General features: G+C 45.2%; 1 protein-coding gene across 1 annotated transcript in view; it reads right to left on the reverse strand.

Moving 5' to 3' along the window:
* Positions 1 to 25,569, reverse strand: part of DUOX2 (dual oxidase 2) — a 52,653-nt gene that overhangs the window by 12,657 nt on the left and 14,427 nt on the right. The window contains exons 9-24 of the mRNA XM_053365183.1: positions 23,956 to 24,046; positions 23,208 to 23,310; positions 20,452 to 20,609; positions 19,314 to 19,480; positions 16,743 to 16,861; positions 15,622 to 15,759; positions 14,155 to 14,271; positions 13,058 to 13,260; positions 11,936 to 12,121; positions 9,574 to 9,799; positions 8,647 to 8,740; positions 7,814 to 7,989; positions 6,931 to 7,000; positions 5,211 to 5,306; positions 1,555 to 1,733; positions 702 to 932 (exon numbers count right to left, since the gene is read on the reverse strand). Of these exons, the coding sequence (XP_053221158.1) occupies positions 702 to 932; positions 1,555 to 1,733; positions 5,211 to 5,306; positions 6,931 to 7,000; positions 7,814 to 7,989; positions 8,647 to 8,740; positions 9,574 to 9,799; positions 11,936 to 12,121; positions 13,058 to 13,260; positions 14,155 to 14,271; positions 15,622 to 15,759; positions 16,743 to 16,861; positions 19,314 to 19,480; positions 20,452 to 20,609; positions 23,208 to 23,310; positions 23,956 to 24,046 (2,354 nt within the window). The remainder of the gene's footprint in view (positions 1 to 701; positions 933 to 1,554; positions 1,734 to 5,210; positions 5,307 to 6,930; positions 7,001 to 7,813; positions 7,990 to 8,646; positions 8,741 to 9,573; positions 9,800 to 11,935; positions 12,122 to 13,057; positions 13,261 to 14,154; positions 14,272 to 15,621; positions 15,760 to 16,742; positions 16,862 to 19,313; positions 19,481 to 20,451; positions 20,610 to 23,207; positions 23,311 to 23,955; positions 24,047 to 25,569) is intronic.

Consider the following 25,569-nt stretch of genomic DNA (forward strand, 5'->3'; position numbering starts at 1 on the left):
AATAATAATAATAATAATAATAATAATAATAATAATAATAATTTATTTTGTTTATACCCCGCCCTCTCCAGCCACAACCAGGCTCAGGGCAGCTAACACCAGGTATAAAACAATTGATTAAAATACAACATTAAAATGCAGCCTCATTTCAGTAGAAACTCAAATCAAAAACTTGTTGGGGGTGAAAACGTCAAGTCTCCACCAAGGCCAACTATCCAGACTGGTCCTACGTGGGTCAGAAAAAAGCCAGGGAAGTCCCCAAATAGGAGTTCCATCACAGAAGGAGAAAGGAAAAAGGATAGAGGGGAAGGGGATCAAGTTGATTCCAAGCCAAAGGCCAGGTGGAACAACTCTGTCTTACAGGCCCTGCGGAAAGAAATCAGATCCTGCAGGTCCCTGGTCTCATGAGACAGAGCATTCCACCAGGTCGGAGCCAGTGTTGAAAAGGCCCTGGCTCTGGTTGAGGCTAATATGACTTCCTTAGGGCCCGGGACCTCTAGGGTGTTGCTATTTATGGACCTTAGGGTCCTCTGCGGGGCATACTGGGAGAGGTGGTCCCGTAGATACGCACTTTCCTCATATCATTATTTAATCGTTATAATTTATTTTCCCTGGAAATTTTATTTTACAAGGTGCCTCGCCGACCCAAGCAAGATGTGCATAGGCATTTGAGCACGTGTGCAGGACCTCTCAGAATCTACCTGAAAAGATCAGGGCTCCGGTTGCAATCCAGCGGTGGAAGTCCACAGCAGAATCAAAAGGGATGTAGCGATTGAAAAAGGTCTCCCGCAGAAAAGTGATGAGGTTTCGACACATGGTGAGCAGGATAAATGAGTACATGAAGGAGATGCTGGCTCCTGCTCCCCGGGAGATGAGGATGCCCACAAAGGTGGTATCTGCAATTCCTGTGGGTGGCGATGCAAATCCATAATCTAGAGACAGAGGAGAAAGGGTTTGCTGCAGAATGGGAGTTTACATGCTCCCATTCTCCCCTCTCACCAGGCTTGGGTTATAAACATGCTGGCATGCCTTACAAGCCCTTTACTACTTCGCGGGAAAAAGCAAGGCAATGCAAAGCCATTCTAAATAACATGTTTTGTTACTATATATGCTCACACCCTGAAAGAACTTCCCTCCTGCTTCTTACTGCGTGCTCAGTGGGGTGGGGTCTGGGTTATAGTGGAGCTATTCAGCTTCATTTTACAGCAACAGCACTGCAACTAAAGTTGTGACCCTATAGGTCTGGGTCTCTAAAGCAGCCACTAAAAAACAGGACCGGGACGTTTAGCAACAAACTTCTCTCGTTAGCGATTAATGAGCTCTACTTGCAGCAGTCTTGGGTCTCGCTTTTTTTGAGTCTGGCGTTAGTTTGTGCTGCAAGCAGATACATACGTGGTGGCATTCTTAGCTGGGGCTGCCACTCACTGCCTTCTCTGGAGACAGACATTTCTCCTTCCTCAATGAATGAGGATGTGGAGTTCCGGCCCTGGCTGGCCACGCTAGGTCCTGGGCGCAGCGGTTGACTTGGTGGAGCTAAATAGGCTGGTAACTCACAGTATGCCCTCTCCACAAAGACCCCAACCGTGATGGCTGAGAATATCACCACGCAGATGATGTGGCGACGGTAATTCTCAATGAAGCGCTTGAATTGCTGGACTTTCTGGTGAATTTTGCTCCTCTGGTACTTCTCCCTCCGCGCCTCTGTGTAGAGATATGGCTGGGGAAAGGACAGCCTGCAACAAGGGAGTGAAGGTCCATATGAGGGTTTGCAAGGCTGCCAAGATATGAATTGACTAGGAGAGCCCCACCCATCCTGGGGCCAGTGCCCTCCAGATGTTGGGGCACAACACCCATCATCTTTGACCACCAACACCAGAAAACCCATCTCATTTAGCTCACCATCACACCTGAGATGGCAGGAGGACACAAACTTGGTCCTCAGAGAAAGAACCAGGCAAGCTGATATATTCATGGGCAATAAGTTTGTTCTTAAAGTATCTTGGAGCTTGTCAAAGATTATGAAGTTTATGTATATAACCAAAAGCTGAAAGAAGATCTACAGAGCAGATGATGGTTTTATGTATAGCAGACATTATTTACATACATGGACCACTGACCTCAGTAAAAATGAATTGCCTAACTTTAATACACCTTCAAAATGTATCATAAGAAAATGTAAACCTCCTTCTGAGGAACTGAAAAAATATTTACTAATGTGCTGTTTAGAAGGCACTGATTTAAGATATCAGGACAACCTAACCTAACTAGGAATCCCAGAACAGCTAGTCATGCACACAGCATTGCTCAGCAATGAAATCTACGCTAATTATTTGCCAGTGCATTTGACTGTAGTGCCAGAATAATGTACTGTACAGAAATCTCAGTGTAAGATGTTTGCAAGAAGGAGCAAATCCAGAAACTGATTATGCCCCATTATTAAACGTTTATTTGCCAACTCAATTACATTGCAGAAATAGTTCTTGAGCACAGCTGAAATGTATAAACTAATTTTGGTCACGGTAGGATGAGTCACAGGACTTTGTTGTTGCGTTAGGAACACAGCAAGATGTCAAAGCACCACCAAAAAGGCCTGTTCTCATGTTGCCACCTCAAACGGCAAGGGCCAGGTACAGGCTGGCTCATGTGGGGAGATGCAGTCCTTTAATTAAGTATACAAAGCCAACCTGAGCATTGATGCAACACGTACATTGGCCCTCAGACCACAACGATATAAAGTCCATTAACTACTTTCCTCTGAGGTTAGTGCCAAGGCTTTGTCACAGACGAGACAATGATATATTTGGATACTTTCCAGGGATTGATTTTGCTCTGTGGCCTAAAAGCTGACCACAAGGCAAACAAGTCATTGATATCAACAAAACTCAACAGCGTATAAAATGAGCATTGTGTGTTTGTCTAAGGGAGAGTCCGTCAGAAATGGACAACAATTCTTATCAAAGCGCTGCATCACAGGCAGAGGCGATAAGGTAGAAGACATTTACAGGAATATGGAAATATTATGACGCTATAGGCACACAAAGGCTGGGCATTTCAGAGAACAATCATAAAATGCAAATCAGCTGTGATGCTATCTGAATGTTTACATCTGCCACCCCCCACCCCTGCCCCAGGGACTGTTTTATTTCCCTTATGTACTATAGCAGAATGAAGTAGCAACTTCAGAAGAAATGATGCCATCTGCATGTATGTTTTATAAGTTTCCTTTCCGACCTATAAAAACATAAAAGTGCGTCATAAGATCCCATAGAAGAAGCCAATGTCTACTCAGAAGTAAGCCCAATGGAGTACAAGCCCAATGGGGTTCACTTCCAGGTAAATGTGCACAGGGCTGCAGGCCTAATCTTACCGTTGGGGCATCCGGAATAGCATGCAAAATGGATACCTGCCAATGGCAACAGCCATTATTGACGTTTGGCACTTCTAGGAGCATCCCTTGCCAAACCTCAGACAAAGCAGAGAATTGGCATGGAAGGAAGCCCACCCACCTTTAAGAATGGTGCTTCTGCATTGCCTTCTAATTTAACAATTCCCCCCAAGGAGCTGAGAGCAGTAAGCATGGTTCTCTCTCTCTTTAACAATTCCATTTCACCTTGACTTGTTATGAGGAAAGGACAGCAACCAGCTTCCGTATGACCTGTTTCTGAAGCATTCACCCCAAATTGTCTGCAAAAGGGTTGAGGGAAAGGTTAGGCAATGGCGGCTATTTGTTGAGCCTTCGTTCCAATTTTTTTGCAAGGGGGGGCGTGACGAGATTCTGCACCAAACAAGTGTTATTCCACGTCTTCCGGTGCATTTTCCATCTGCTTTTCTCACTGCCTGACTTGAATTTGCCGGTATGCGATTGATCCCATTCAAAAGCAGCAACAGTCTGGAAGTGCCATCCCTCAAGGTTATAAAACATGCTTGGTGGAGATTTAAATCTGGCTCTTCCTGCCTTCAGCCCAACACTAACCATTACTTTATACTGGCTCTCAGGGTAGCACTGTTTTAAATTAATTAATTACAAGCCTTTATAAACTGCTTAATGATTAAAAATATGTGTAAGTGGTGTACAACAACAACAAAAATAAACAATGGGCTGAAGCTGTGAGATCACCTGATCCAATAGGTGCCCATTTGACCCAACAGATTCCCATTTGATCAGGCATGCACCTTCAGTGTACTCTTTTCAGTGCCTGCAAAAAACATTTTTATTCAGGGAAGCCTATCCAGATACGGAGAATGATGACATGTGCTTTAATCTGGTTTTTAGCTTAATCATGGACTTTAAAAAAAATGTTTTAAATTGTTGTTTTCAACTGTTTTCACTGATAATTTTATTCTTTTTGTAAACTGCTTTGATTCTTTTTTTTTTTTTACAACCAGGTGGTATAGAAATGTTGATAAAATAAGTAAATAAACCCAACTAAGTTCTAAGGATGCGGGTGGTGCTGTGGTCTAAACCACTGAGCCTAGGGCTTGCTGATCAAATCCCCGCGACAGGGTGAGCTCCCATTGCTCGGTCCCTGCTCCTGCCAACCTCACAGTTCGAAAGCACGTCAAAGTGCAAGTAGATAAATAGGTACCGCTCCAGTGGGAAGGTAAACGCCGTTTCCTTGCACTGCTCTGGCTTCTCCAGAAGCGGCTTAGTCATGCTGGCCACATGACCCGGAAAAACTGAGGACAAACGTCGGCTCCCTCGGCCTATAGAGCGAGATGAGCACTGCAACCCCAGAGTCATTCACGACTGAACTTAACTGTCAGGGTCTTTTACCTTTACTTTTTTAAGTTCTAAAGAATAGATCTATTGAAATGAATGGGCTGTATGCAATACTACTCCTAGTCAGATTAGACCCATTGAATTGACCAATTTAGGTCAATTTGTGCCCTTGGGCCTACTCAGAGTACAACTTGGCTACAACTCAATGTTATTAAAACAAAAATCCAGAATAAAACAGCACTTCAAAGGCATATTGAGAGCAGGAATCAAGAAAGTGGAGAGAAACAAAAATAGGGCCCTGGACAAAAATATGACTCTACATGAGATCTGATGTAACTGATGGTTTCTGCTTCACGTATGGCAGAGGGAAGGGAGTTCCATAATGCAGTTACAGCAGCAGAAAATGCCTGTTTTGGGATCACCATGATAAATTCTAATCTAAATAGATGTCACGTTGGAAGGCTATTAAGAAATACAATCAGACACTTACTTTTTTCCTGGCCTCCTCCTCAGGTTTTGCCCTGGCATTCCCCCAGAGGTTGCATCTCCTTCCAGAATCAGGGGCTGTTCCCGATTTAGGATGATGCTTAAGGAAGCAGATAATAGCCTTTCAGAGAACAGTCTTATCTATTACACGACTTGGAACCAAGAAAGCTGACCCAGGCCCTTTGATTTTATGGTTGCTTAGAAGGAAAAGGTTTGCCCTCTGCAAGTGAATGACACCAGCCTCCCTAAATATTTCTGGCAGAAGAAACAACTCATCTTCTTTAGCATTTTGTTTTCTGAATAACAGCTGTAGCTCTTCTAGAGAAAGTGGGTTTGATAATCGGAAAATGCTGAAAATCTAGTTGCATGGAAAACAGAACAGGCATTCCTCTTAGGGTGTTTCTAGGGATGTTTCTTATGACATCTGTTTTGCAGCCATAAGGTTGTGTTTAACATAGCAGCACCTACACTGGGGAATCAATTATTAGAGGGGTCGTCAGTGTTTTGTTCTATATGCTGTCTTAAAATGATTTTATTTACCCTGTCATGTGAGCGAGTTTTATGCCATTTTTTCCACTCTTGAGAATATTTTTTTCCTTGATTCCTCAGCATGCAATTTTATTTGTAAATATAATAAAACAAATAGAGATATAGGACGGCTGCCTTATACCAAGCCAGACTACATTGGTTCGACACTGACCGGCAGCAGCTCTCCAGGGTTTCAGCAAGGAGATGCTAGCGAGTGGAGTCAAGTCATTTTGCATGCATGACCTATGGATCAGGTTGTTTTTCTACGTGACTGGTAGTCTGGGCTGGCTGCTGCTAGCACCACAATAACATCACATGCTGGGTGACACCCTTTTACAGCACCCGGCACTTTCATTGGCATTGTGTCTGGAAGTGCCCTTAGGCCTAGCGTCGTTTACTCTTTGGAAACAAAGATCTCCAGTTAACTGCTGCTTAGCCCATGCAATAATACTGTTCAGAGGAATGAGTAGGTTGCAGTTAGACATATCTTTGGCACAGTGGTAGCCCAGAGGGCATAATGGCCTCAGCACTCTCTCCAGGAAACACACAGTGGAAATTCACTCAGTGCCGTTTAACGTGGCTCTTCCTCCTATCTCTCTGCACTACCTTAAATATGCAGAAACAAGTTCATCTCACAACCTTTCGTTCCTCCTCCAAACCAATTTAAACACCTTACATAGCAACCATTTAAAAACCAGGGGAAGTGGCAGGGTATTTTTGTTTTTTGTTTTGGCAGGGTAAGGATTTCAGCTGGAAAATGGAGAGTGCGGAAATGGTTAAAAGACCCTCCGGAGCTATGTTTCATGAACGAGAATACCCTATAAACAAAGCTAAGTTTCACTCTCAAGCAGCAATGTGTGGGAAATTCTTTCAAAACCAGTAGGTGAATTTACTCTTTCACTTAACTGTAAGGAACGGGCTGATTAACGGAACTATAACCACAGCGAAAAGCTTAGCAAAGAAACGGAATACACATCATACTTTTAAAACACATTTAAGGCACATCCCTGACACACACACCCCAAAATAGAATCCTTGTAACTGTAGTTTGTTGAGGGTGGTGGTAATTGTCCCTGGGATACTTTAGAGGAGGAAATGTGCTTTAAATGTATGCTGTGTATCTGTGGAGCGAGTGCCGGACGGCGCTTGAGATGAGCCCGGCTCACAGAGGATCAGTGGCTCAGCAGACAGCTTACTTGTTGCTTCTGTCCTTGCCGATGACGGAGGCTCGATTGCTCACATTTTGTCTGAATCTGTCAGGAATTCCTTTGAGAGACAGAATAAGGAAAGTCATGTCTGTTCATATGAAGGATTTTGCAGAATAAAGGGAAGAGAAAGAGCTCACTAACTTCTTAGGGTTATGTCTCAGACCAGAAGTCCATATAGTCTGTTTCTGACAGTGGCATTGTAAATATAGATGGATGAACACATGCACAGAGGCATTTCTAGCAGGAAATTGGTGGTGGAAAGAGATGCTTAACCCGTGTCAGACAGCCAGAGCCATAGCTAGGTGATCTTACGCCCCTGGCAGAACTGTCCAGAGTGTGCCCCCTCAGCCACTGACATATTAGGTCTTCTTTCCGCCTCTCCTCCAAACCCCTCCCCCCATTTAATTCACCCTCTATTTAAAACCTTTTCTTCTAAGGCAATAATCAATATTTTTATTTATAGACATATTTATGGACATATTTTAAAGCTGATTTTGAGGGGGGTCCCTCACCTATGCCCCTGGAGGGGACCCACCTCACCACTCCCTAGCTATGGCCCTGCAGACAGCCACCTAACTGGCTGTTGGGCGCTTGGCAATCCCACACAAGGGCGTTATGATTGATGCCATGGGGTCGGAAGGTGGTTTGTCCTGCCCACTTGTCAAAGTTGGCTTCAGGAAGAGAGGTGGAGCCAAAAAGATTCTCCACCGGTGGAGTAGAAGGAAGGCCGATTCTCCATTGCAAGTCCAACCACGTTCCCCCGGTATTGTGAGGGTTGGAAATTCCAATTTACCTAATAATTCAGTTGCTTAATTTTGCCTTTCCATGCCCCCCCCCAAAGCTCAGGCCTGGGCTCTCCCTTTTCCATTACCTTTAATGCAGAGTTGAGTGAAGCGGAACTCCTGGTCATGGTCCCGCAGCATGTAGTTAAAATCTTCCCAGGTGAGCTCCTCTTTGTCTTCGAACCCCGACTCCTTGAACAAGGACTCTATGACCTTCTCAGTCTGATCTCGTGAGAGGCAGTTGTTGTAGATCTCAATGAAAGACCTAAGAGGCAACAGAAGACACAACACGGTCAGCAAACAAGGAGCCTGTTGCAAAAGCTGCCATGAATCAAAGGGCTGTGGGCAAAGTGGCAAAGGGGCATGGGCACATGCAAAATGTACTGAGTCAAATTATGTTGAGAAAAGGGGTCCAGAACATCTGAGTCTTCACTAAGAACCTTGCAGTCAGATGTCCACCCTAAGCATTTCTGGACACTAACAACATAACCTCTACCTGCCTCATTTTCCCTTACATTATGCATTCTGTTCTCAATTGCAAGAATTTATGATATTAGATGTCATATGTGTACTGAGCATTGATTATTATTTTTTTAAAAAAGAATATCAGAATCCATTAGGGAGAAACTGTCACCTCGTATGAATTTCAATTTCAAAACTGGGGCTGGAGAATCCACTCTCGGTCACTGGCCTTGTTCCTCACCCTGTAGGGCTTTTGCCCAGAAGGAATGTGTCCTTGCATTTGGATAACACACTTTGCTTGGCTGGATGGAGGGTAGAGAGAAACTGGCCTGTTGTACAAAGTTACTGTTTACATTTCTTGACCTGTTTTGCCCTGCCCACCACTGATATGCGGCCCTTGGGAGAACAGAATGTGGCCCTCCAGCTGAAAAAGACTCCCTTCCCCGGCACTAGACAATACCTCAACATCCTGAAGAATTCTTCCTTTGAAAGAAAGCCATTTCCATCTATATCATACATGGTGAACATCAGTTTTGACTTCTCTTGGGGAGATCCTGGTGGAGGAAGAGTAAGATGAGTAACATCAAAAATGCTTGCCATAAAAATGCTTATCATAAAGCCCATTTGATAAGGAATTTTTATGAGAGCCCAATTCTCCAGCCCCACAATAACTTCAGAGGAACTGATAACTGAAGGGAGGGGATTTGTGTTCCAGGAAACTGGTGGGTGAGAGGATGTGGGAGAGACTATTGTTGCGGCCTGACACATGAGGATGACGCAGATCTCTGTTTTCCTTGTTTCCACTCTTTAGATTCAGTTCTTCACATCCCAACATCAGCTGGCAATTTTATTTAAAATCCTCATAAAAATCTATCTGCACTTTGGTGCAGAATACAATTTTGAAATGCAATTTCACTTAATCTATACATTCCTAGAAAGCAAGTTCCTCTGATACAATGCATTTTTGTATGTTATTTTCACTAAAATATGCATTTCTAGGCACACTTTTACCCTGTTGGTTTTTCCACACATTATTTGGTTGGAGGACCAAACTGCAAATTTTGGGTAGGTGTGAATTTTGAAGAAACGGCTATGTTTTGGTTGGCATACTGTTTGGAACTGTTTGTTAAATGTGAACTGAATCAAATTTCTCTCCCAGCTTTATTGGGAATGGCCTTCCCATCATTATCCTGATCAGTGAGCAGGACTCACTTCCTGCTGAACCAACATGATTCCCCATTGACCATCTGGCTGCTGGTCTCTCCTACTAGAGATGTTCCTTGATGTACACATGATGAACACCTGGAATGTTTTCCCATGTAGAATTCTGAATGCCCTGATTAGGCTCTATTCCCTCCCATACTTTTTCGCTGAAATCCAATTTCACCTTTCATAAAGACCACGAAGATGTCTAGGAACTCCCGGAAGGAGAGATATCCATTGCCGTCTTTGTCAGCGAGTGAGAACATGGAGTCTACAAACACAGACTGGGGCTTGAGCCCCAGCGCATCTGCAAACTCCTCCCTGCTCAGCTCACACTTCAACGCTTCTTTGGCTTTCTGGGAAGTTTCCAAGCTGAGCTCCCCAGCATCTAGTCTGTCAATGTCTAGAACCTGGAAAGGACAAAGCACATGGTGAGGTTCCTGGAATAACACTTCTCAGGCTTCGCAGGAATAACAGAACTGCAACAAACCCAGGACGCCTTTCTCTCTGCTCTGCAAATATTAGTTTAAAATAACTTATCAACCAAGGTTTGATTTCTATCTCCATAGTTCAGAACATCGATCGGATCATCTAAGCATTATGTAAGTGCCTCTATTTGATGTTTAACAAAAAAGAATGCAGGAAATCCCCAACAATTAAAAGGACACAGTTCCACGTTGGGGGACAAGCTGCTGTAAGGAAGAATGAGCAATGACTTATTCATGCCACGTCTGGGCAAAGGTTTCTGGCAAGAAGTGTAAGGGAACGTTCTTTCATAGGTGGTTGTCTTGTAAAAGGATAGAAGAGTAGTGGGAAATGATCCATAATGAATTGGAAAAAAATGTTTAAAAGTACTTTCCAAAAAACCCAGAGTCCTTCCTGTTGGGGGTAATTCAAACTCAAATACCCAGGTGTCAAAAAAGGTTGTTTATCTATGCTACTACTGTGGCCCGTGTTTTGTTAGCCCCGAAATGGAAAACAAGCGAGGTCCCAACCAAAGAAGAATGGCAACTTAAGTTGACAGAATATACACAACTTGCAGACTTAACATATAGAATAAGAGAACAAGAAGAACCTACTTTTAAAGAAGAGTGGGAAATGTTTATTGAATAGATGGGAAATAACTGTGTACAGCTGAAAACACTGGCAGCATTAAGATAAATTCAACAGTGTAAATAAGTTTTGATGGATACAATAATGGAATACTGAATGGTATAGTTTTTGTAAAACATGCAGGGATATAAGATGTGTAAAATGAACCATGGAAAGAGAAGAAAGGAAGTCATTGGTATCTTAAGGATGTAAAATGAGTATTTTAAATTGTAAAACAGAAAAATTAATAAAAATTATCTATATTAAAAAGAAGTGCTGGCCTTAGCCATCTTTCCCCCACCCTTTTGCTGACTGCAATATTTGAGGGGCAGTATTTGGAGGTGGGGTTAGAATGCTGGGAATAGACAAAGGACAGCAGGTTTCAAATCTCACTGGGGAGATCTTAGGCCTGCCGCTGTCTCCAACTCTCACTGAGCACCCAGGGTATATCTGTGAGGATAAAAATGGAGGATGTACATAATTCTGAACTCCTTGGAGGAATTGTGGGATTAAAAAAAATATGAATGTAATGAAATGAAAGAAACTACCATGCTCCTTCTTGCCATGCTCATCAGGCTCTGCATTTTTGAGGGGGGCTTAAAAAAAAAAAGAATTATGCCAAATTTGCACAGGATTGTACCCAGTGCTAGCCCTACACAGAATGCACCCATTGAAATGAGTGAACACGAGTTCTTCATTAATTTCAGTGAATCTACTCTGAGTAGGACTAGCATTGGATACCACCAACAGCATCACTGACATGCACTCCTCTTGGTGGGATGAGCATTTTTCGAGGAGGAAGTCATGATGGGAACACATCCCCTGTGGGACTCTGAAAGTGGCTGTCCTATACTGATAGGTTTTGGTCAAATAGGTAGGCACATGCACAGATCTATCCCTGAGAAGGGCTATTTAAGGAAAGAGTTGGAAACATTTGCCTGAGCAATACAGTGCAACACTGAGGCTCTTTTTCACGTACACATGGCAAATTACCTTGATTATACACAATAACATCGTCACTATGTATGTGCTGTCAGCTTATCTTGTTTGCCCTCTACATGTTCTCAGAGACAGATGTTTACATTTGCAGCTATTTATATCTTAGTAGGGAAGAAGAGCCAAAAAACAAAGTTTGGATGTGGTTATTCGATGCATGGCTTTCTTTGAAACAAGTCCCATTGTGTTCAGAGGGCCTTGCTGCCAGGTTTCTGTGGGTGGTGTTCAATGCTAGTCCTACTCTGAGTAGACCTATTGTAGTTAATGTCCATGGCTGGCTAACTTAGGTTCATTCCTTTTAATGGGTTTACTCTGAATAGGATTCAGTTGAATACAACCCAGGGCACCAGATTCAATTAACCTGGTACGCCAGCAGAAGTCAGTGCTCTTTTGTCTGTCCTGAATCTTTCAGTGGTCAACTTCTTGGATGTCCCCAAGTGCTAGTGTTATGAGAGTACCTGGGCAAATATGTGCCTGAAGAAAATATCTAGGATGTCCTTTCTCTGCTCCTTGGTAACAGCCTTCTTCAGCAGCTGCTGTTCCTTCATGTCGGATATGTGGAGAGAGAGTCCGTTTCTTTCAAGATAGACCTTCAGACGATTAAGAAACTCCTTTCGCTCTGCCTCTCCATCAAACTGCAACACCTATGAATAAATGAGATGGAGAAGTTCTGATTCTGGAAATCCCTTCTCAGGAATATCTCCTTTTTTGATCTTTCTACATAGCAGCTAAAAACAATGGATGGACAATGTTGCTTCAGCTGCTGTTAATTGATTTGTTTAAAACTGAGGCTTAATAAGGGATTTTGGCTGATAGGAAGTCAGGATTTCAACAGACATTACATTCAATGAGTGTTTGGTGTTTGTACACAAATATCTGAGCTGCACGTTCAGTGCTGGATTGAAGCTGAAGCTTAAATATTTCAAAGGACCTGTAAATACATCTTTAAACTATATTTAAAGTTTAGCATAATTATCTTTCTGTATGTCAACGTTTTCATATATGCTAAGTAAGAAATCAGAAGGCATTTCTGTTTGAAAGCATTTCAAATGCAGATATGCTTACTGGACGACAAATGTCTTAGTTTTTTAGTTGCATCCTCATCTATGTATCAGTATATAAAGGCAAATATAAATTTTAATTATTTCTATTCCATTTCTGTTAGAATGATGCATATTTTTGGTAATGCAACTGAATAGGGCCTCTTAAAACTGACACAGCTTAGAGCAGGTGCTGGGAACCTTTGACCCTCCAGATGCTGCGGAACTACAACTCCCATAATCCCTGGGGCCGTTGGCATGCTTGTTGGGCCTGATGGAAGTGGCAATTCAGCACTATCTGGAGGGCCAAAGGTTCCCCACACCTGGCTCAGGGCTTCAGCATGTCTTAATCTGGGCCTGTGCGCACTCTTAAAGTTATTCACATACAATGTCCAAGGAGCATACAGTCTGTGTACACAACATTTGAGCTGTACGACACTTGTCCATGGGTACAGATAGCAGCATGTGAACAAGTCTAATGTTTTCAATTTAGTTCATGAATGAGTAAACAAGCAGATAGACACCGTACAAGTTGCATACCAGGTCATATTCTTTGGGGATCTTCAACAGCAAGGTTTTGTTGCCCTTGTTGTTGGAAAGGACAGTCTCCACCTTTTGCTGGCTTTTCAAAAAGATGCTCCGAAGCACGGCCAACTTGCTGTCCAGAACTCTGATCCCCTTGTCTTCCTGCAGCTGAAGGTAGACTAGAGAGCTGTCTGTCTTGGGGTCTTGCCATTCAAACGCTGGGAGAAATGAAAAGATTTATTGATATCTCGCCTTGGGTGCAGGACCCAAGGAGGCAAGTGGGATAAATTAAAACAGATACAACCAAAAACGGACAATAATTTTAATAATAATTTTAGCACCAGAGCTTTCCTTCTTCTAGATGGGCTACCTTCCCAGGTTGGCAAGCTCCATCTGCCCCTCACCCCCCTCTGCGGCAGGTGCAGAAACTGCCTTCTTGACCGTTGGACCAATTATTGCATGGGTAGACAAACTAAGGCCCGGGGGCCGGATCTGGCCCAATCGCCTTCTAAATCCGGCCCGCGGTCAGACAATCAGCGTGTTCTTACATGAGTAGAATGTGTCCTTTTATTTAAAATGCATCTCTTGGTTATTTGTGGGGCATAGGAATTCGTTCATTCCCCCCCAAAAAATATAGCCCCCCTCCAAGGTCTGAGGGACAGTGGACTGGCCCCCTGCTGAAAACGTTTGCTGACCCCTGAATTATTGGTCTCGTCCACTCAATCCACCGGAGCCTGTCTTCGTATGCAGAGAAAGTCCCTAACTCACATGGTTTGAGATCCATCAGCTCCCCTCACCTGGTTTAGCTGGTCAGTCAAAGTCATTCCCAGGGTGTGGCCTCTGTCACATGCTGACAGGAGCCACAGGTGAGAGCTAAGTGCAGGGGACCAAAGGTGAGGGACCAGAGGTGGACAAACTACCCCAGAAGGAGCATGGCATGTCCTTCACCAGAAGTACCTCCCCGAACACCCCATACACCCCAGCACAGATGTAGAGAGGAAGTAATAATATTGTTTGCTGAACAAAGAACAAAAGATATTCAAGGAGACTTTCCCCGCTACTCCTGCATCTGCAGGAGCATTTGGTTCCAGATGCTTTGGGAAATGCCTCACCGTGGATAGAATCTGCAGATATTTCTGCCTGCACCGAGGGGCTTTGCTTCTTCTTCTGCAGCTTCTTGAACGCTCTCCTCCGAAAGGCAGCAACAATCCAGGCGACAAACAGACTCACTGCAGAGACACCAATGGGACAGGCCTTGATGTGAAGCTAAGCCCTCGCTGCCAGGGTTGCTTGCCGCTAATGACTGTGCTGGGGGTTGGCATTGCTGGGCACCTGCCACAGCCCGCACCCTGCAGGGGACCCACTGACAACTCCTGAAGCAGCCTTCTCCAACTTGGTGCTCGCCAGGTATTTTGGGCTGCAACTCTCATCAGCCACAGACAGCAGGGAGGATGAGTGTTGCAGTCCAGTAACATCTGGAGACACACATTCCCCATTCCTGATCAAACCATACATTTTATGAAATAAATAATGAATAAACAAACCATGGGTTGTTTTTTTTAAGTGGTGTTTGGTCCTAGACAGGCTTCCTCAAACTTAGCCCTCCAGATGTTTTGGGACTACAATTCCCATCATCCCTGACCACTGGTCCTGCTAGCTAGGGATCATGGGAGTTGTAGGCCAAAAACATCTGGAGGGCTGAGTTTGAGGAAGCCTGGTCCTAGAGATAGGTGAATATGTCAATTTCAGTTTCTCTCAGTTTTCCAATCTTAAAATTGGTTCTCCAAGTTTGCAATTTATTTATATTTTTTAAGAAAAAGCTCTCGTGAATATTCATCAGCATTTTAGTGTGAATTTCTCCAAAATTGCACATTTTGAGAGGCAGCTTTTCCTAATATCCTACATTTTTGCAAAGCAATTTCCCCCAATATAAGGAACTTCTATAGGTTATGTTCAGCAATATATGCATTTATTATACGCACTTTTCATCCTAGCATGTTCATGTTTGCACATGTTACTTGGTTGGAAAAACTACACAGCAAAATTTGGAGAAGTGTGAATTTCAGAGGACGACTGTGTCGGTTCAAATGTTGTTTTGGAAATTGTGAATTTGGTAAATTTGCCTTTTAATGCCTAATGAACTGAATGAAAACCCCAATGGCTGTTTGCTCCAATTCAGCTTCAAAGAGTGGGTTTTCATGGGGAAAGCTCCAGAGCAAGAGAGAGAGAGAGAGAGAGAGAGAGAGAGAGAGAGAGCACTTTAAAGTGGGGACTTGTGCTTGGAAGGAGCAACGCAAAAGGTGTGGCATCAGTTTCAGCAAGAACACATGTCTCTCCTCAAAATAGTACAGGTTAACAGCTGCATCATCTGGAAGCTGCAGAACCGGCGGCAGTGTTTGGGGTCGCCCACTGATTAGATCAGCTTAGACTCAGTACCAATGACTCATGGAAGACTCGTCATATAAACATGGTCATACTTTGCAGAAACTTTTGATAGCAATGCGGCACCCCTAAGGACATGGCCCCAATCCAACCCCTCCTTGGGATGTAAAGTAAGCAAAACCTGATCTGAAACAAACCCAGAGGGAAGCAACAGAGAGCAATGATGGTGATCACAAATCCAGGTACACTCCCTGCGAAATAATCCAGTACGGTTAGCTTGACACAGACAGGCAGCTGTTGTGAAGTCACTTGCTGGGGCTGAGAACATGGCGCACCTGGGAAGACAGACAAAGTGGCCGGGGCATTAGACCAAACTGATCACCTGTGCCCTCAGCCACCCAAGAGTTCCTGAAGATTGCATAAATGCAGCAAGTATTTTCCTCCCCCGTAGTTGCAATTCGTACGCAGACCCACCCCACTCCAGCAACGCTTTGATCTGATGTCAAGTCCCATCCAGGCCAAGTGCCAACTTGCTCCAAGTTCTCTGGCCAAAAGGGATGGAGCTCGCTTTGGCAATGGCATTTTCACTGCTTCTCTATCTCTCTAGCAGACAGAAAGCATCTCAGATGATCTAGGTTTATAGGTGTGGGTAAGCTGAGGGGATTGTGTGTTGAAATTCTGGAAATTACTCCATACTGCAACAATGGACTGAAGAGATTGTGGCACCTAACATCAAAATAAATAAAGCCGCTCTTGCAGCAAGATGGAAGGAATGTCATAAAAATGCTCCCACTGAAAATATCACAAGGTGCAAAAAACAAAACAAAACAAAAAACCCCACCCTACCATGGTTTCCATCCAAAATCTCCTCCTGGAACATTATTCCTTTTTTCAAATGACATTTTGATATATTTCAATTGCTTCAAGCCTTTTGAAGATCGTTTTCAATCTGGATCATATTCAATCATATTCAGTCTGGTTAAAAACTCTGGCTGTATTCAGACATAACCCTAACAACCATAGCTTAATGTAATTTTTAAAATAAATAAAAAACCCTTGAGCTTATATGCTCCCATCTCCCCTTCTCTAACAGAGCTGCAGGGAACAGAATAGAAATATTCACTTTCCATTTCAACACAGTTTGCTGGTTTGTTTCCAAACCATGACAAACTGTAGTTAGTTTTAATTCCAAATTAACTGAAGAAGCAACACCAAACCATGGTTTCTGGTCCTGGTCTATTTGGAGAAGTGGACAAGGGTTATGGAACAGATCCTGTGGGGTTGCTCTACCAACTGGTCAACAGAACATAAAACCCACCATCATGCAAGAAAAACACTTCTGTCTGGATGTCTTTTGACTCTGCATCGGTGACAGCTTCCAGGATGTCGTGGAATGTGGTATTTTTAATTTCTTTAATCTCGTCAGAGGAGAATAACCTGAGAAAGGGAGTCAACAAAAGGGTTAAGTGAAGCCCCAGCCTGTTGCAGTCTGTGGGGTCTTGGGCAGAAGCCCACTTGATACATGATCCCTTTTAACTGGTGACCCATTTCCCCCTTCCCTATGGCCCCAAGCTTCAGATCCAAATTCTGTGCCAACAGATATGAATTATGCAATGTATGTACACTGTGTAAATTAAACAAGTTTGTGGGTGCTTGGAATTTTTGTGAAGTTCTGCAATATGCAGGGGGCATCACGATATTATGCAGGACGTGGAAGCCCTTGCCTGAACCAGTGGAGATCCTATTAAGGCATCTTATGGCTTTGGAGATTTCAGTCAGCACTGCTCTGCATTTTCAAGTGTGCCTTTATACCCATAAGGTCTAGAACCTTGGGCAGTAGAACCTTGGGCAGCTTTAGAGGGTTAAATGTTCAGGTGTCTGCATTTTACATCTAATATTCAAAATGCTGTGCTTGTACAGATTTGCAACATGCGCACAATCTTGCCATGCCCCATTGAACTATTCCTTGTACCAGCACAGAAGCTGGAGAATTTATCATGCAATGTGCACCACCTGGGTATATATGACTTTTAAGAAAATTAGCTTATCGATGTTGGCTTCTTTTTGAAAAAAAGATATTGCACAGGGTCGGTGCAGTTATGAAGTCAGGAGAGTTCAATCTTTCCACAAGCTAGTGCCTCACTTTCAAGAGAAATACATTTTCCCATCACTCAGCCTGCAATTTGCTGCTGCTGTGAAAATGTGATTCTTCCCACACAGCAATTAGCACTGAACTTCCAACACTCTCATATCCACAGCCCCAGTGTCTTTTTTCCCTTTCCTTTTAGAGTTGCTTGCCCCACTGCCCTCTACGCTGAGAAGATTTATCATTGTTGTAACAACAATGCCCATTCCTTTAGACCAGGGATAGGGAACCTCAGCGCCGGAGGACCAATATTGGTCCTACAGCCCTGTCTGTCTCCACAGAACACACCCACTTCCAAAAGCCACACCAGGAGTGCTTTTGCCTGGCTGGTCTGTGTCTTTGAACTGTGATAATGCCTCGTTTGCCTGGATACGTAAAAGTGTGTCTGTGGGTACAGAAACGTCTGACCTCTGCATGGCGGGAAAGTTACTTACTGTATAAAGCTCCGCCCACTTTTGCATCTGGCCCCTCCCACCACTGGTACGCGGCCCCCGGAAGGTTGCACGTGAGGCAATGTGGCCCTCAGGCTGAACAAAGTTCCCCATCCCTGACTTAGACAGGTACAGCTTCGGGGCTTGGCATTTTCAAGCATTTCCAAAGGCTCATATCCTACTAAGAGGCCCACTGCCAATCCCTGGAGCCTCCTGGCCCTGCTGCTGCTGGAGGAGCGAGGAGGAGGAGGAATAGCAGTAACCACAACACATTTTGTTTGCACTCATCCTGTGGGGGGGGGCAGGTTTGGCCCAGACAGAAGGCAAGTGAATTTGCAGAATGAGGCAAGAATAGGAGGGAAAGGAGGAGAGGGAAGTGGCTGTACTCAAGCCCTTGCTGAAGGGCTCTCTCAAAACCTGAAAGCCAGGGATGGGGAATCTGTGGCACTCCTAGTGGGGCTGTATTTGAGACATTAAAGAGCAGGGTGGGGAGAGAAACTGTGGTCCTCCAGATTGCTGGACTACAACTCCCATCATCCCTGACTTTTGGTCTTCCTGGCAGGGGATGATGAGAGTTCAAGTCCATTGACACCTGGGGGGGTGTCCACATCTTTCCAACCTCTGTCACAGAGTATGGATACACATGATATGGTTAGGTAAAGGTAAAGGGACCCCTGACCATTAGGTCCAGTCGTGACCGACTCTGGGGTTGCGGCGCTCATGTCGCTTTACAGGCCGAGGGAGCCAACATTTGTCCACAGACAGCTTCCGGGTCATGTGGCCAGCATGAATAAGCAGCTTCTGGCAAACCAGGGCAGCATACAGAAACACCGTTTACTTTCCCGCCAGAGCGGTACCTATTTATCTACTTGCACTTTGATGTGCTTTCGAACTGCTAGGTTGGCAGAAGCTGGGACCGGACAACGGGAGCTCACCCCATCGCGGGGATTCGAACCGCCAACCTTCTGATCTGCAAGTCCTAGGCTCTGTGGTTTAACCCACAGCACCACCCGCGTTGGTTAAGGCATATTAAAGCATATGGTTAAAGCATATTAAATGCACATGACTTCTATTAAATGCACATAACTGTGGTTTGTTATAAAGGTGCTGTACACTGTAGCTCTGTGAGGAGGAAACTACAGCTTCCCATGAGTCACGAATATGATGTAAAATTGTAGTGTGAATCTGTCTAGAGTTTCTGGTACTTGGTGGCAACGGCAAGAAATTTCCTCCCTCTTTCTGCAAGCTGGCCTTCCCGTTGTTCATGCGCCCCATGCTTATGAATGTTTTCAAAAAGTTGGTTAGCTGTTACCCATTCTTGGTGTTTTCAAACCAGAACCGGTCTCCATCCCGTAAGCGAAGAAACTGGTCCTGAATGATGCTGCGGAAGAGCTTTCTATCAGCTTCCAACAGGCCCCCAAGCAGCAGTTCCAGGCGGTCTGTGTCATTGCCGTACATCTCTGCAAGTTCTCTGCAAAGCTGGGAACAAGCCGCAAGGTTAGGTTGCTGCGTCAAGACAAATGGGAGGCTTTCCAGGCTGCTTGGTTAGTTAGAGGGGCAGGCTACATCGACACCGCACATTTAAAGCACATGACTTCCCTCAAATAAATCCTGGGGACTTTATGAAGGCTAAATTACAGTCCCCAGGATCCTTTGGTGGAAGCAATTGTGTATATGTATGGCATATACACAGAAAGAGAGGGGCTGCTTTGAATCTGTCAGCCAAAGCAGCTTCACTCTGATCATACAGTAAAAGAACAAAAGCCTTCAAAACATTTTTCTCCAGATCAGCAGCAGGAGAGAAAGTGCTCTGTGGCTTTTTTGAGTTTGCACATCTCCCAAAGACCTTGATGCCGCCTTTCTTAACTTTGGGCTCTCAGATGCTTTACTACAGCAAGACTAATGGTCAGGGATAGGAATTGTAGTTCAACAACACCTGGGGACTGGAGACTAGGGAAGGCTGTCTTAAAGAGGGCAATGGGCAGGCCTCAAAGCTCTGGAGCAGTGATGTGACAAGAGGACCATGGAAGCTGACTTATAGTAGGTCAGATTATTTATAACTAGCAATGTCTGCTCTGACTAGCAACAGATCTCCAGGGACTCAAGGAGGCAACTTTCCTCTCATCTGATACATGTTTCTTCAAATATACCATGTCAAGGATTGAACGCGGGAGCTGATGTGTGCAAAACAGGTGCTCCTCTTCTACCAAGTTGAAGGGCAGCAAAATGTGAGGCTTTGCCTCTCCTGCAATGTTTCAGCTGCCTGGATTTTCTCAGGTAATGTCTGATTTTCTATGGGATGCAGCACAGAAATGTAGGGTTGCTCTTATAGGCACTTGGGAAAATGTTCCATCTCCACGGATGGTCCTGCTTGCAGGAGACAAAATGCACCCTGTTTCATGCCTGGCTTATCTATGCCCCCACCCCCTGCAAGACCTCTGACAGAGTACCGTTTCATTTGGGTGGATGTCCTGCCATTTGGTAGCAATGGAGTGGTTGAAGAACTCCCTGGCTTTATTATAGGTAGTCAATCCAAGGTCCCGCCCACGATGAATCCAGTTGGCTACGAAGTCCATGCGGGAGTACTTCAGGGTCCCATACCAGTAATCTGGAGAACAAGTGCAACACAGGACCATCAGGGCACTGCAACACAGAAGAATCCCTGCAGGGAGCAGAATGGCGGCCTTGGCAAGGCACCTCTGAGCACTCAGATGGGCATCTGTTCTAGAAGGAACCCAGAAGGACCCGGCCTGCTTCCACATTAGGAGTCCTTAGTGTTAGTGCTAAGGCATCCCTGTTCAGCTTTAAGCTGTAAGTGGAAATGTAAAAGTGGTTCTATTGGTTAATGTTGAGTTTCCTCTCCATTCTCAGCCAGAAATACTGATCCACATGGAACAGGAGGAGGATACAGGACTGGTGTATGCATCATTTGAAGCTAAGTGGCGCTGTGGGTTAAACCACAGAGCCTAGGACTTGCCGATCTGAAGGTCAGCGGTTCGAATCCCCGTGACGGGGTGAGCTCCCGTTGCTCGGTCCCTGCTCCTGCCAACCTAGCAGTTCGAAAGCATGTTAAAGTGCAAGTAGATAAATAGGTACCACTCTGGCGGGAAGATAAACGGCGTTTCCGTGCACTGCTCTGGTTCGCCAGAAGCGGTTTAGTCATGCTGGCCACATGACCTGGAAGCTGTACGCCGGCTCCCTCGGCCAATAAAGCGAGATGAGCGCCGCACCCCAGAGTCGGTCATGACTGGATCTAATGGTCAGGGGTCCTTTTACCCTTTACCTTTAAGGCCCTGATGGATCACAGAATCATAGAAACATAGAATTGAAGAGTCGGAAGGGACCCTGAGGACAATCTAGGATCATCATTTTTTATGCTCGCTACCCCAGTATATGCACTTTTAAGAACATTACTTGGCTGGAGAATGACATTGCAAAACTCAGAGCAGAGCAAATTTAAAGGATGGCTAAATTTCAGTTTGCTTTTTTTCCCCTTAAAGGGGGGGGGGCAAATCAAGTTTGCTTGCCTTTAAATGTGAACTGAATCAAGTTTCTCTGCCATCCTTATTCATAATAGGCCCACTGAAACTAATGGACCTAAGTTCACGGTGAATTAATGGACCTGGCCAAGTTCCCGCTTTTTTTGTTTTGCAATTAGGTAAATTCAACTTTACATTTTCATTGAATCAAATTCTTCTGCCATCCCTATCTGATAGCAAGGGGCACCAGATCTGAGGGGACATTTGAGGAGAACAGCAGCAGAAAGAGTTAAACTGTTCCTCCACCCCACTTCCCTGTTGTACTAAAACTTTGCAAAAAGGGTGAAATGTCTCAATATTTTGCAAAGCAACCAAAGGCTCACTGCAAGGAAGAAGGATTCCCATCTCCCTTCTGTGACTTGCAGTGAGGTCAGTCCTGTGGTTTTCCAAACCAACCCAATTTAAGGAGGCACAGGCACCCGGTCCTCCCCACTTTGTGGGTACCTGGAGTGGGCCTGTGACATCACATGCATGGCGCGCATGTGACATCATGCAGCTAGAGGCCTGTTGCGGCCTCCAGAAGGCCTAATGGGGTTCAACGGGGCCTGTTTTGACCTCTGGAGGGCCTGATGGGGCCTATTGCAGCTTCTGGAAGGCCCGATGAGGCCCATCACGGCTGCGGGAAGGTCTGCCAGGCCTTCCCAGAGCCATGGTAGGCCTCATCGGGCCTTCCCGTGTTTGCAATGGGCCTCGTCGGGCCTTCCACAGGCCCCAGCAGGCCTTCCCGTAGCCATGATGGGCCTTCCCGCAGCTGCGGGGGGGGGGTTGGGTTTTCCAGAGGCCGCAATGGGCCTCCAGAAGGTAAAGAGGCATGTGGTGGAGGGACATAGTGGCAGCGCGTGGAGCCACTCCAGGGCCCCCTGGAGTTGGCCGCCCCTCTCATCAGCTGGGCAGCATGTCTGGCCAGGCTGGGCTTCCTCAGGGGTGCACTCGGCGAGCGCATACGCTCTGCCACTGGGCATGCTGACATCAGTGCAAAAACGCCCCCGGTGCATAAAAATTGTGGGTGCCCTGCCCCTTCATGGGGAATGTTGTGGGGGCTGGAGCACCCACAGCCCCACACACTTGGCGCCTATGTAAGGAGGGAGAAGTCAAAGCTCCATATGTTTCCAGAGAAGTTTGCGTGTGGAAAATCCCTTCACTTTCACTGAGCCTCAGAGAGATTTGCAACACACTGAAATCTTTCACTGTTTTGCAAATCCCTTCCAGTTCAGCGCAATACCAAGTTCCCACCCTCTCCAGTTTCAGCCTAAGGATGTAGAGGGAATTGATTACATGCATTGCTTGCATTTCAGTGCAACAAGGAAGCAGAGAGAGGCAAAACCTGGGCTGTAATTGTAATGGAGGAATGGACAGGAGTGCAAAGGGATGGTGATCTACACCAGTTTGGATTGTCCTGGTCTTCCATTCTTTATATTTTCTATTAAAAAAAAAGTTGGAATAAATGAGCCCTGGCAGCATCTGGATGACAACCCACATTTGCTGAGCCCACAAAGTAACTCTTCCTTGACTGATTCTGGGCAAAAGATTAATTGTTTTTTTATTGCCTTTCTCGGTTTGTAGACAGGATCAAATTGTTTTGCAATTAAATCAGAGAGAGAGAGAGAGGAGAGGAGAGGAAGAAGAATTAAAAACTGGCAGGAATAAAGAAGGAAGGAAAAATCTACCTTGGAGATCTTCAACCACTATGTTGTCTTCCTTCTCAGCAATTTGAGAAGCCATCCCCAGCAGCAGATCAGAAACATCCTTATCCGTTTTGATATTGGGATTCTGAACAGGATAGATAAAAAGACTCAGCATACAGCATTAGCACACCACAAAGCTACACCCATTGCCAGTTCTGAGCTAGGATTAGCAGCATGGCAGGGAAGCCGCCAGTTCAGATCTTTAGATCAGTAGCCTGGCCCACAGCTAATAGAGACCAACACAACCTTACTGAAAACATTATTTGGGTCCAGAGTTGCTACATGCCTTGCTGAGGTTACCTGCTTAACCCGTGATATAGGAAGCTGCCAGGCACCAAGGCAGACAATTGGTCCACCTAGTTCAGTATTGTCTGCACCAGAGATGAGGGAATTGTGGTCCTGCAAATGCTGTTGGACTCCCATCAACCCTAGCCAACATGGACAATTGTCAGGAATGATGGGAGTTGTAGTCTATTAACCGCAGGAGGGCCACAGGTTCTCCATCCCTGGTCATTACCGACTGGCAGTGACACTCCAAGGTTTTAGACAGGAGTCTCACCTCAACTTGGAAGTGCCAGGAATTAAACCTGGAACTTTCTGCATGCAGAGCATGTGTTCTACCAGTGACCAATGGCATATCTGTACCAACAACAGAAACCAATTTACACCATTTAAGTGGTGTAACATGTGCCTTTGGTTAGAAATTTATTCTTAGTTGCAAGCCCCCTACCTCTCTGCTCCAATAACTGTTGCACAACCGGAGTACCGGGGAGCGGGTGCCATCTCTGTTAATCACTTCTCGGAAGTGACAACTTGAGTTCCTGAAAGAAAAGCAAAAGAAGTGAAATGATGCTCTAAACAGGAAAGGAATGATATCCAAAGCCATGAGCATAAGAGCCCCTCCAGGTGTATTCTGCAACATGTTATTGACACAGCTATAGTGCATCAGTGCAAACCATATTGAAAGTAGTGTCACAAGCAACTCTCCCAATAGCATGATGAGCTCAAAACATTGTGAATGCACAACAAAAGATGTTTGGAGGGGCCCTAGGGAAGCCAGAAGGGGAAGAGGGAAAACCAAACAGGGCTCCATTGAACAGAGTGAAGAAGGGAACACAGCAGCCTTATCTAAAGTGAGCCCTCTGTAAGACCATTAAAGGTAAAGGTACCCCTGCCCGTACGGGCCAGTCGTGTCCGACTCTAGGGTTGCGCGCCCATCTCGCTTAAGAGGCCGGGGGCCAGCGCTTGTCCGGAGACACTTCCGGTTCACGTGGCCAGCGTGACGAAGCTGCTCTGGCGAGCCAGCACCAGCGCAGCACACGGAAACACCGTTTACCTTCCCGCTATAAAGCGGTACCTATTTATCTATTTGCACTTTTTGACGTGCTTTCGAACTGCTAGGTGGGCAGGAGCTGGGACCGAACAACAGGAGCTCACCCCGTCGCGGGGATTCGAACCGCCGACCATGCGATCGGCAAGTCCTAGGCGCTGAGGTTTTACCCACAGCGCCACCCGCGTCCCGTTGTAAGACCATTAAGTTGAGCCTAAGATTACCTTACTGCACTAACAAAAGCAGACGGGTGGGGGGAACTTTTTAATAAGCGCATGCTCATTGCATTGCATTGCTTCTTAAGAGCTAAAAGGGTTTTGTGCGCAAGTATTGCTTATAACGACCCTGTGAGGCAGGACAGCAAATCCTCTCCTTATCACCACGGTGTGAATAGGTCAAGAGAGAACAGTAGTGAGAGGTTTGAACCAGGGCTATCCAGGGTCACTCATGCGCCTTTCAAAGAGCGTTCAGCAACTGCAGTCTCTTCAGAACGTAGCAAGGCAGATTGCCATCCAGTAAATACTACTTGGAGCACGTAACTCCAGCATCATTCCATCTGCATTGACTACCCATTTGTATATAGAATTCAGGGCTTTTTTCAGTAGCAGTTGTCTCCTATTTCCCCCCTTGCCCATGCCAATACTTTTGCTGGCACCCATGACATTTTTATAAATATATGAGCTCTGGTACCTCATTTTTGGTATTAAAAAGTACAGTACTATTATTTTTATTTACTTATTTACCTTTGAAGGCCCCACATGATCTGGTAGCAGAATATCTCAAGGACCTCCTCCTCTCATGCAAACCTATACATGCACTGACATCAATATCAGAAGGCTTACAATGTCAGAGATGACAGGGGGTTGGGACATGAGAGGGCCTTGCAGATATAAAGCTGCCTTATACCGAGTCAGATCATTGGTCTATCTGGATCAGAGCTGTCTGTTATGATTGGCAGTGGTTCTCCAGAGTCTACCCAAATTGGTGGTGACTCTACAGAATCTCTCCCACCAC

Source organism: Podarcis raffonei, chromosome 14, assembly GCF_027172205.1.
Source record: "Podarcis raffonei isolate rPodRaf1 chromosome 14, rPodRaf1.pri, whole genome shotgun sequence".
Lineage (NCBI taxonomy): Eukaryota > Metazoa > Chordata > Lepidosauria > Squamata > Lacertidae > Podarcis > Podarcis raffonei.